The following is an 11,049-nucleotide window of genomic DNA, read 5'->3' on the forward strand; positions in this document are numbered from 1 at the left end:
CGGTATTTGATCGCGCTCACATGGTCCACACGCGTACGCGTGCACGCGTGCTGCTGCCTTAGCTTCTTCTTCGTGCATCGCTGCCCTCCTGCGTCCCTCTCTCTCTCTCTTTCGTGTTTTTCTTCGCCCACCCGCCACCCCACCACCCACTTCATCATCAACGCCGTCATGCGTCTTCGCGGCGGTGTGTGGGATGGGGCAGAGACCCCGTCGTGAACGAGAAGGGCGCCGAGCAACCGCCTCTTATCGAGCCTGCCCCCCCGTGCGCCGCTATTCGTGCCGCGTCGTGTCTGACCGTTGCGACGGGTGATACGGTGCAACGCACGTGGATGCGGCTGCTGCTCGCGTTTCTCCTTCCTTGCCCCGATACACACTGTACAGCCGCAGACGCGTGCTACCATTCACGAGCTTGATTTGGACATCAGACGCTTCGCTTGCCCTCCGCCCTCCACGATGTTGCGCTACACACCGATGTGGCGTTGCAGCGCGGCGGCCATGCAAACACTAAGCGCCTGGCTTACAGACCTCGCCGAGGAGTCGATGGCCGTGCCGTCGGCCACTGCCGCGGACCTGCAGACGAGGCAGAATGATGGGCAAGGGCCCACCCGCAAGACACCTGCGCAGCTGTGGCGTGAGTTGGAGGACGCTGCCACTCACGCGAACGCCCTTCGCGAGACCGACACGTTGTTCAGCATCCTGCAGTGTCTTCTGCTCAAGCAGCAGTATCCCACCGATGTGCACGCGTGGGCCCGCCTCGCGAAGCAACTGCTGCCATACAGCGGCATCGAGCAGAAGTCGGTGCTGCACTACCCGGGCCGGTCCGACGCCTCGTACCGCAGAGACGGGCACCCAGGCGGCAGCAGCCTAGCCAATCTCTCCTCATCCAGCGACCCTGTGCTCACTGACGCGGACGGCGGCTTCGGCGACGATGGCGCATCGCGTCGAGGCGGCGGTGGCGCCCGGCGAGGCGGGGAGTATGCAGTGCCATACAGCCTGTACCCCTCGCGTGAGACACTCTTGCTGAGCGGCGGGGTCGTGCCGCTCAGCGCGCGTGTGCCGTGCGGCGACGGCAGAGCGATCTCGTTGTTCGTGCGCGGCTTTACTCGGTTCGTGGAGGGCCAGCTGGGCGTGCAGCCGCACACGCAGCTTACCTCGGAGCTGTTGCAGGTAGTCAAAGATGTGTCGGGCGCCGTGACGGAGGCGTTGGCCGTGAACGCAGACTCCTTGCAGCTGGAGCTGCTGCTGCCGGCGTTGCTGGACTACATGGAGCTGCTCCACGTGCTAGACTTGCGCACGGCCACGGTGGCCGCCTGTGGGCCGCTCGCGACGGAAGAGGAGCGCCGCGATGCTGCCGGGGCGACGGTGAGAGACGACGAGCCGAACGGGCACGGTCGATCATCACCGCCACGGCCGTCAAAGCCGACGCGGTTTCTTCAGAACATGGTTCATGACCTCGCACAGAACGCCATGGCTGGTGCTGCGCGTGGGGCTCGCGTCGTCCTCTACTACCTGAACGAGTGTTTTGCCGCTGTTGTAGAGGCGTACCAGGCAGACGCGGCGGCCACCTTCACCGATAAGATGTACTGGGCGCAGCAGCGGTACCTGCTAACTCTCACCCGCGCCTGCATGTGGGCCATCAGTCAACATTACACGTCAGCCACCACCGCTGCATTGTCTGCGGCGTCAGGGAGCGTTGCCTCGTCGCCGTCGCCGCACGTGCAGGGGCTGCGGCCCACTGTCGCCACAGCGGATCTCGTCGCCACCGCGCCCATGAACGCTCACATACAGGCGCTGTACGACCACATCGATGTGCTCTTCCAGCGGAACACGCATGCAGACAACCCACTGCACCTGACCGACGAGGAGGTGGCGCAGCTGAAAGAAATCCACACAGCCGCGCTGCTGCGTGCACTGCGCATCGAGGAGGCCGCCCCGGACGCGTACCTGCGCCGTGCGTTGGAGGTGGTGGATCGGGTGCCGGCGTCGATGGCCATCGAAGGCGAGCTAATCGCAGGCAAGGTGCGGCTGTTGGAGCTGGACAGCGACACGGTGGACGAAGAGGGCAGGGCGGCCATCTACGACGACTTGTTGACGTCGCTTCGCAGTTTGGTGGAGATGCGGCCGCGGTTTTTGAGGCACAACGGCGCTCATCACGCTGCCGGTGGAGGTGCTGCGGCTGCCGCGTCGGCAAGCACCCCCGCCGACGGCGGCGGCGGCGGCGGCGAGGAGGACGAAGGTGACGGGGAGCAACTGCGACTCGACGCGGCAACGCAGGCGATCTTGCAGCGTGCCCACTTCGACGTCATCACAGCCTTCTGCGCGGCGCACAAGGAGGAGTGGTCGAACGAGGCGTACAACATCCTCGTCGCGCACAAGTACCACGGCGTCAAGATCACGAACGACCTCATACGGCCGGTCCTGGAGGTGTTCAGCCGCCGCGGCGACTGCCGTGTCTTCAGCTTGGTGGATTTATGCGTACTCTACAGCAATGAGCCGATCGACATGCACACCATCGCGCTGCTGTTCCGCACATGCGCGGCGGCCGGTGACCACCACCGCGCTCGCACGTTCCTGCAGCTGGTGAACGAGATTATACATGGGTTTCTTGTGAAGTGTCCGGCCTCGGTGAAGGAGTCGCTGCAGGAGTTGAAGCTGCTCGACCCGCCGCCGCGGCACCTGTTCGTGTCGACCGAGGATGATCTTGTGCAGAGTGCGCTCGGCGAGCAGCAGCGCACCGTACGCCGGCTTCCTACCGGGTCTTGAGGAAGTACCAAACGAGGATGGTGGCCATGCTACTCGTCGTGGTGGCAACATCCGAGATCCATCACCTCCCTCGTCCCGTTCACCGCGGATGTGCGCGCGGGCCAGTTCTTGCGCACGTGCCGGCTCGCCGGCTCACATGAGCCGACATCGACAAACCCCACTCGCACGCGGCGCTCGCGTGCCGGAGCCGCATCACATGCGAGGCGAACGAGAGGCAAATCACGGACAAGGCGATGCTGGTGTTGTGGCACTGCTGGCAGTGCGGAGAGCGGCATGCGTCTCTCCGTCCTCGCCGCAACGAGATGCCGATCTACGTCGTCTGGCAGGGCGGTGTGAGGGAGGCGGTTGCTCCTATCACTGGGGGGGGTGCTTGTACTCACCGCCGTGCTCGCACCGCCTTCTCCACCGTGACGGACGCCCCAAGAAACGCGGTCGATGTTGTTCATCGGACGCAACGCAGCACCCTCACCTCCCCTTCCTTCCTTCCGTCCCTTTCTCTCACTCCCTCCTCCCCTCACCGTGGCGCACGTGCTCACGCGCACTCGCTTGCCGGCGTGCTATGTTAGCGCACACACTCCCTGCTGCTTCGCCTCGACGACTGACACACACACACACGCACACACACACACACACACACACACACACATCGCACGCGCCAGCACTGTCGTCGCCATGAGCACAGATCCGAATGGCACTCGCTGGTCAAACTCCGAGAAGAACTTCGGCAAGGCGCTGCTGAAGAAGTCGGGGTGGACAGAGGGCACCGGCCTCGGCAAGGAGCAGGATGGCGTCGTCAATCACATCAAGGTGACCCGCAAGGATGGCGTGATGGGGCTTGGCTATCAGGCTGGGGTGCAGGAGACGTGGACGACGCAGTCACTCGGCTTCGCCGACGTCCTCACACGCATTAAGGCGTCTACTACCGCCGCCATCAGCGATTCAGACGACGACGGTGAGGCGTCGCCGTCGTCCTCGCCGACGACCAACGGGGAGGCGAAGAAGATCGGCATGAGCCGCCACTACAAGATGTACGCCAGACGCAACGCCCTGAAGACGGAGCTCATCCACGGTGGCGGCAGCGCCGAAACGGAGGTGAAGCGGTTGGAGATTCTCGGCAGCGCGGCGATGAAGCGTCGGCGCGACGCGGACAGCGGCGAGGATAACGACGGAGCGGGTCAGAATTGCAGCCAGCACACGTCCTCCGCCTCCACGCTCAAATCGCCACTGCTGCTTCGGCTTATGGCGCGCAGCACCAAGGACGAGCCGAAGCCGACGGCGGGAGACATGACACCGGAGCAGCTCATCACCATAACGAAGCCGCATCCGCGGCCTCCAAAATGCACGGATACGCCGTTCCTTGCCTAGTGGTGGTGGTGGTGAGCCCGATGGCGTGGCTGTGGGACGTCGTGCGTTGCGAAGGGGCGGACTGCTGTAGGCGTGTGCACGCCCTCTTGGCCTTCACCTAGCCTCCTCTCTCCACACTCTCACCGTGCGATGCCGCTGCGCGTTGGCGGTCGTATCGAACACGACGAGACTGAGTCGTTTAAAGCACGCGGAATGGAATAGCGAGGTGGCCTCGAGCAGCCGCGGCAGCGGTGCGGATGCCTCGTGGTGCGTCCGCCTTCCTCCCTTCCACGCAGCCACCGCATACACACACACACACACACACATACACACATACCCATCCATCTTCTCTGAACAGAGGCAGTAGAGAGTGCTTGTGGCGAGAGGTTTATGAGTCTTGTGAGCATGTGCCACGAGCGCCCCCATCATCCCCACCACTCTGTCTCTGCGCGCACGTGTTGTGTGTGTGTGTGTGTGTGTGTGTGCCTCATGCATAATCGGGAGAGGCGCGTCACGTCTTTGCTCCTCGATCCCTTCATCAACACCTGCGCATGTGGGCGCGTGGCAGGAAGAGGGGGAGGGATCGCTGCACGTAAGATGCGCGTAACAAGCCCCGCAACCACAAGAAGAACACTCGCGCGAATGCTAATGGGAGCCGTGGCGCCATTGTGTGGATGACCTGCCCGTCTCTTCAGCTGCGGCAAGCGTCTGCGACTGTGTGTGCACACGCGCGCTGGAACAGGGGTCATTGGCATACTTGGAGGCCAGTTATGGCTGCGCGACGCGGGGATGCATGTTGCCTGGCAAACAGTGGTGCTCATGCGTCCTCCCACCCCGAGGGGCTGCTCAATGAAGCGCTGCTCTCGCCGGCTACCCTATCTCGCCACCTCACCCACCCACATGTGCGCGTCTTGTCATGCCCCCTCTTCCTGTTGGTCTCCACTAGCCCTCCCCCTCATCCTGCCTTCGTTGTTCCACCACCACCACCACCACCACCACCACCGCGGCGGCAGCCATCCATGCACGGGACGGGGGGGAGGGGATTTTGTGACGAGTCTCGGCAAGACGTGCAAGGGACGTGTTCGGCTTATCGCGCATCTCCGTACGTCCCCACGGCGCATCTCGGCACACACCGACACGGCCGTGCCCGCAAGCACCGCAAGAGCATCATCCATCAGGCGACACATTCACACGTGCGCGGGTGTGCGTGTGCTGCTCGACAGAAGTGTACTGCTTCATAGAGATTACGATTGACAAGCCTGCGGAGAACGAGACGTGGCAGTGTCCTTCCAGCCTCCCTCACCCCAACACGACGGCGTCTTTAGGCGGGTCACGGAAGCCATGTCGGAGCGCGTCCATGTTGTTGTGCGTATCCGCCCCTTCATCGCCTCTGACCCGCCCGATGCGGAGCTGAACACGCTCGTGCTCGACCCAACGCACGTCAGCGTGGGCAACGGCCGCGTCTTCAAGGCGGATCGAGTGTACATGATGGAGGACGCCACGGAGGTCATCCACGCCGAGTCTGTGGCGCCGCTGATCACCCGCTTTCTTCGGGGCTTCAACGCCAGCGTCCTCGCGTACGGCCAGACAGGGACGGGCAAGACCTTCACGGTGCAATCCCTCCTGCCTCTGTTGCTGACGGACATCATGGCGGACAAGGGTCTGCGCAGCGGCGCGGCAGGGGCACCCAACGCAGAGACGTCGACGTCGCTCATGGCAAAAGTACCACTGCTGTACCTGCAGTACGTTGAAGTGTACGGTGAGGTAATCCGCGACCTGCTGGAAGGCCCAGCCGCCGCCGCGTCGCGCTGCGACGGCGAAGAGCCCAGCAAGATCCGCCTCGTGACGACAACGGCACCGGGGGCGAGGGCGGCCAGCCCGTCTCCGGAGCGCGCGGGCCGGCAACTGTTTCCCATAGACGAACGTGACGCCGCAGTATCGCCGACGGCAGGTTGTGCTCTTGTAGGCGCCACCATCGTTCCCATCTTCACGCTCGCGCAGGCGGCGGAGCTGATCGCCCGCGGTGACACTCGACGCGCGACCGGGTCTACAAACGTGCACGCGCACTCGAGTCGAAGTCACGCCATCCTAACCCTCTTTCACGCTCGCTACGCGTGCCGGCTCGACGTTGTCGACTTGGCTGGCTCAGAGCGAGAGAAGAAGACGGGAAACGTGGGCGTGCGCTTCCAGGAGAGCATCGCCATCAACACCGGACTGCTGGCGCTGGGCAACGTCATGCGTGCGCTGAGTCGCATCCATAGAGCTGCCAACGGCAAGGAGGCGGGCCGGAGTGGCGGGGCAGGGCATCAACGGTCGCAGCACGTCCCCTACCGCAGCAGTCGTCTGACGCGTCTGTTGCAGGACACCCTCGGCGGTAACAGCGCCACGGTACTCATCGCCTGCGTTGCACCCGACACGTACAACCGCGATGAGACGCTGCGGACGCTGCAGTACTGCTCCCTCGCACTGCGCATTCTGAACGAGCCACTGCAGCAGTACGAGCGACTTCGACGCGCGCAGTCGCCGCTGTGTCGTCGTGGAAGCCCCTCCGCCGCCGCCGCGGTCTCGCCACTGTCGCTGCGCGAGGGCACACACACGGCCGCCGCAGCTACGAGGGCTCGCAGGGACAGCGACGCGGCAGACGAGCCGAAGGTAACCCAGCTGAAGGTGCTCGAGCTGCAGTCTGCATACGCCAGTCTCCAGCAGCAGTACGACGAGCAAGCCGAGGTGATCGCCAGCATGTGCGCGTCGCACGCGACAACGAAGGAGCGGCTGGCGCTGTGCGAACGGGAGCTCCGCAAGGACGAGGGCATCTTCACCCAGCAAATACGTGCCATGCAGGAGCTCGTGTGCGAGAACCGAAAGCTGCGGCGGCGGCTCGCGAAGGCGTGTGCCCCCACCACTACAGCAGCAGCGACCGCTGGACGCGATAAAGCAGCCATGGCGCACGACCCGCTCTTCCGTGGCGGTGATGACCTGCCTCAGCCCGCTTGCACAGAGATGGACTCGCACCATGGCGACAAGAACCTTACGGACGCCGTGCGTCACCTGCTGCTCGCTGGTGATCGCGATGCCGCGGGCAGAATGGGTGTCTCACTGCAGCTTGCGCCCTCGCACTCTCAAGGCCACCGTCAGCAACACTCAGCCGCAGTAGCTGCCGCCGCAGCTACTCGACCGCCGCTGTCGGCTCATTCGCCGCACCGCCCCCAGGACGTCAGGGATGGTGTCACAGACCGCACTCAGTACGCGCCACTCGAAGAGTTACCGCTGGCAGTGGTACACCAGGCCGGGGTGCGGGTCGATGATGGTCGCGGAGGTGCAGAGACACCGACATACCCAGCGGCGGAGGGCCGCACAGAGGCTTCTCACGCGCTGGACGGCATGACGTCTGGCGGTGCTGCTGCTCCAACTCCTGCAGAGCCTGCTCAGTCGTTCATCCGCTACATCCTGGGCCTGCATGGCATCGATCCAGAGGCTGAGCAAGCAGGTGGCGTTGACGGTGGTGACGGAAGAGGGCGAGCAGGAGCGGGAGCGGTGGCGGCGGCGGCCACGTCTCTCCAGTCGTCCATCCGCAAATCCGCGGCCACGAGCGTAGGTGGGGTGGCGCTGGAACCTGCAGAAGTATCGGAGACAACCGCAGGGAGCAGCCGCGATGGCCACACGCGACGGGAGGGTGCGCCATCGCCTCTGGGCGACGCTCTGTCGCGCCGCGCCGACTGCTTCACCGCGTCCCTTCCTCCGCACACGATGCAGGCGCTCTCTGAGGGAGTGCACAGCAGCTGGGAGAGGCAGGTGGATCGCCGGGGAGGCGGCACTGATGCAGCTCAGCAAGACGGCTCGACGGTGCTGCTGCTGGCGACGGAGGTGCTGCGTTGCCGAGGAACGAATGCGGAGCTGCGCAACCAGGTCCAGGTACTTCAAGCAGAGCTGGATGGCAAGCAGCGAGAGGCAGCGCTGCTGCGTCTGGAGCTGCAAGAAATGAAGGAACTCTTCACGACGTAAAGGCGGCCTTCTGTCCCTCTGTGTGTCGGTCAAGCTCCCTCGCACGCTCACGCGTGTTGCTCATACCCCGTATCACCCGCACTCAATACAGACCGATGCGCACGCGCAAACCTCGGCTCCGTGGGCTGTTAAGCTGATGCACGCAACGTCACTGGGCCCATACGCTTGGCACTGGTCCGAGTCCGTCATGGACATCATATGCGATGCTGGCAGCAGACACATGAGTCTGTTTCTGCTTGCTGGGTGTGCACCCCCTCCCCCCCTCCCTCCCTCCCTCCCTCCCCACGCGTACACACGCACGCGCATGCGCCGTCTATCCCTCCTGCCTCTCTCCCCTTCCCCACGCGCACGCGCGCTCTCTCACATCGTCGGGCGCGTTGGGGTCTTCCGTCTTGTCGAGGTTCATCGCACGCGTGCACACACGCGCACAGCGTAGCGAAGAGAGAGCGAGAGAGCACATCGCAGGAGCAATGAAGGCGCCAGCGCCACCGTTCCATGCCCCGCGCCCTCCTCTGACGGCCCGCAGCGACCCGAACAGCATCGCCGTCTCGCGCGGCGGTACTGCTGCCACGGCGGCAATGCCAGAGACGCAGGTGCGCCGTCAGCTTGCCGAGGTAGAGATGCGGCTGCGTGACATGGAAGAGGAGGAGAGGCGCACCCGCGTGCTGCAGGAGCAAGAGATCGCCAACCTTGAGCGTGACAACGTGAAGCTGCGCGAGCGGCTAGAGGCAATCCGCATGGAGGAGTGCATGTCGCTGGCTGAAGCGCACACGCTTCAGGACCGCGCCAGCCATCCGCTCACCGGCGATGCGCCGGCCGCTCACGCAGAGTCGAAGCTTCTTGGGTCGACCACTCTCAGGTACCGGAGTGCCAAGGCCGAAGTTCAAAGGCGGCGACGCGAGTGCGCCCAGGCAGAGCGCCAGCTCGCGGAGGCGCGGGCCCGACTTGCCGATGTGCGGAAAGCTCGCAAGGGGCTGAAGGGACGGAGCCTCGCGGCAGAGATGTCGGCCTCGATGCGCGTCGCGGCGGCGGACAACTATAGGGCGCTCATCCACGAGCGGCTCCGCGGCTTGGAAGAGCAAGTGGCGCATGAGCAGAAGCGCTTCAACAGCATTGCGACGGAGGCGAAGCAAGCACGCACCGAGATTGACACGCTGCTCGTGAGCCAGACGAGCAACGAAAAGATGTACCGCTACTGGTACGATGCGCTGCTGGTGAAGCGTCGCGAGATGGCGTTCCTGATGGAGGTGTGCAACCTCCTGTGCGAGGAGCGTCAGCAAGTCGTTGCCGAGCTCACGGAGGCTCAGGCGCGCATGGCAGAGCAGAGTCATCAATACGAGGCTGCCTTCGACGAGCTGACGGGGGTGCAAGGCGAGAACGCCAAAGCGCAGACTGCGAACCGCGAGCAGCTGGAAGAGCTGCGTCGACTCATCGCGCAGACCCGGGCAGAGCGGGAGGCGCTGGAGGAGGAGAACAGATGCGCCAAGACCGCCATGGAGCATCAACGCCGTCACACCGTTGGCCTCCGTCTCAAAGACGAGGCAAATACCAGGACCACCAGCGCGGCAAGCCGAGGCAGCAGGGCCCTTGATGAGGAGCGCGGCATCGTGGCCGCCGGTGAGGCCGAACGTGTTGGCGAGGATGGCGGTGCAGAGCTGCAGACCCCAGAGAGCGAGTCGTCGATCGACGGCAGCCAGCAGCAGATCCGCATGTTCGACGACTACTACCGGAAGCTCTCTGCCATTGTGCAGAGCGACGCCATCGAGGACGTGGCCGGGTTCATGGATGCAGCCGCCGATGAGCGGTACAAGGTCTTTGATGAGATGAACGCCATCGAGCGCGACATGGTGGCGCTCGAGACGGAGAAGGCAGCGCTGATGGCGCAGCTCAGTGGGGTTGGCGGTGTTCGCCCAGCCACCGTCCCGAAGTCGGTGCAGCAGCCGTTCACACCCACCGCGCTTGCAACGCTCGCTGGTGCTGACACGCTCGAGGCCCTTACCGCGGTCACAACCGCCGTGGCAGCCAGGAAGAGCGGCGGCACGGGCACACTTGGCGCGTCGACCGACGGCACGCAAGAGCGCTGTGATCGCATGGCAGACCTCCTCGACGATCTGGGTGCTACGCGCGACCTTGTGTTTGAGCAGCAGGAGGAGCAGGAGACGAGCGCGGCGGTGCTGGAGCAGGTGGTCGCGCAGGTGAATCAAATGTTTCACGGGCTCGGCTGCAGCGTGGACGAGCTCCGTGCCCTCACCGGGATGGAAGGGGTACAGCAAACCACCCTGCTGCAGTGCCTCGCCATGGTTGAGCAGCGCGCCAGTGAGTACCTGATAGCGTACTCGCGTCGGCAGCGGAAGCGATCTTCGCAAGTGGTGGGGGCGGGGGTGGCGCCCTCCCCTCGCAACGCAGCACGCACAATCCTTCGGCGATCCGACTTGCAACCGAAGGCACACACACATGCGGTGGAGGCTACCGTGATGCAACACGCACTGCCTCGCTCGACGGACGCGACGACAGGGACGCCCACCGTCGCCGCGCTTGCCATCGGCGGCAGCTTCACCTTAGATGACCTTGTCGGGGAACGTCCCTTGTCGACGGCGGAGCTAAAGGAGGTGGTAGAGGCGAGGCGCATCCTGACACAGCCGTGAGCGTTTTCCCATTCCCCACCCCTGCTCCCTCTAGCTCCGCCGACCGGTGCTTGCGCTAGAGCTGATGTAAAGACACACATGGCACCCCACATGCCCGTTGCTGTTATGCCGTCTCGCTTCCTTTTCGCCGCGCGCCCGCCCCTCCGCCCATTTTTGCTGGGCAGCTGCCCTCGTTGGCGATGTCAGACATGTCGCGGAGCTCCAAAAAGACGGCCCAACACGAGAAGGGCCAAGGTGAACGGCTGCGCGTGTGCTTGTGTGTGCCAGTCTCTCGGCGAGCGACGCGTGGGCTGGA

The 11,049-nt window shown here is 64.4% G+C and overlaps 4 protein-coding genes across 4 annotated transcripts; all 4 read left to right on the forward strand.

The window, feature by feature from the left end:
* Positions 1 to 453: 453 nt before the first annotated feature.
* Positions 454 to 2,763, forward strand: LMJF_06_1010 (conserved hypothetical protein; the record flags this gene model as incomplete). Its single annotated transcript, XM_001680821.1, has 1 exon — positions 454 to 2,763. One exon carries the CDS (start codon positions 454 to 456, stop codon positions 2,761 to 2,763), a length of 2,310 nt encoding a protein of 769 aa, XP_001680873.1.
* A 672-nt stretch (positions 2,764 to 3,435) lies between these two features.
* LMJF_06_1020 (conserved hypothetical protein) lies at positions 3,436 to 4,128 on the forward strand (the record flags this gene model as incomplete). Its single annotated transcript, XM_001680822.1, has 1 exon — positions 3,436 to 4,128. The coding sequence occupies one exon, from the start codon at positions 3,436 to 3,438 to the stop codon at positions 4,126 to 4,128; it is 693 nt and encodes a 230-aa protein (XP_001680874.1).
* Positions 4,129 to 5,448: 1,320 nt separating this feature from the next.
* On the forward strand, positions 5,449 to 8,109 carry LMJF_06_1030 (putative kinesin; the record flags this gene model as incomplete). Its single annotated transcript, XM_001680823.1, has 1 exon — positions 5,449 to 8,109. The coding sequence occupies one exon, from the start codon at positions 5,449 to 5,451 to the stop codon at positions 8,107 to 8,109; it is 2,661 nt and encodes an 886-aa protein (XP_001680875.1).
* Positions 8,110 to 8,579: 470 nt separating this feature from the next.
* LMJF_06_1040 (conserved hypothetical protein) lies at positions 8,580 to 10,754 on the forward strand (the record flags this gene model as incomplete). The annotated part of the gene is made up of 1 exon (XM_001680824.1): positions 8,580 to 10,754. One exon carries the CDS (start codon positions 8,580 to 8,582, stop codon positions 10,752 to 10,754), a length of 2,175 nt encoding a protein of 724 aa, XP_001680876.1.
* Positions 10,755 to 11,049: the final 295 nt, after the last annotated feature.

The sequence above is a fragment of the Leishmania major genome, chromosome 6, assembly GCF_000002725.2.
Source record: "Leishmania major strain Friedlin complete genome, chromosome 6".
Lineage (NCBI taxonomy): Eukaryota > Euglenozoa > Kinetoplastea > Trypanosomatida > Trypanosomatidae > Leishmania > Leishmania major.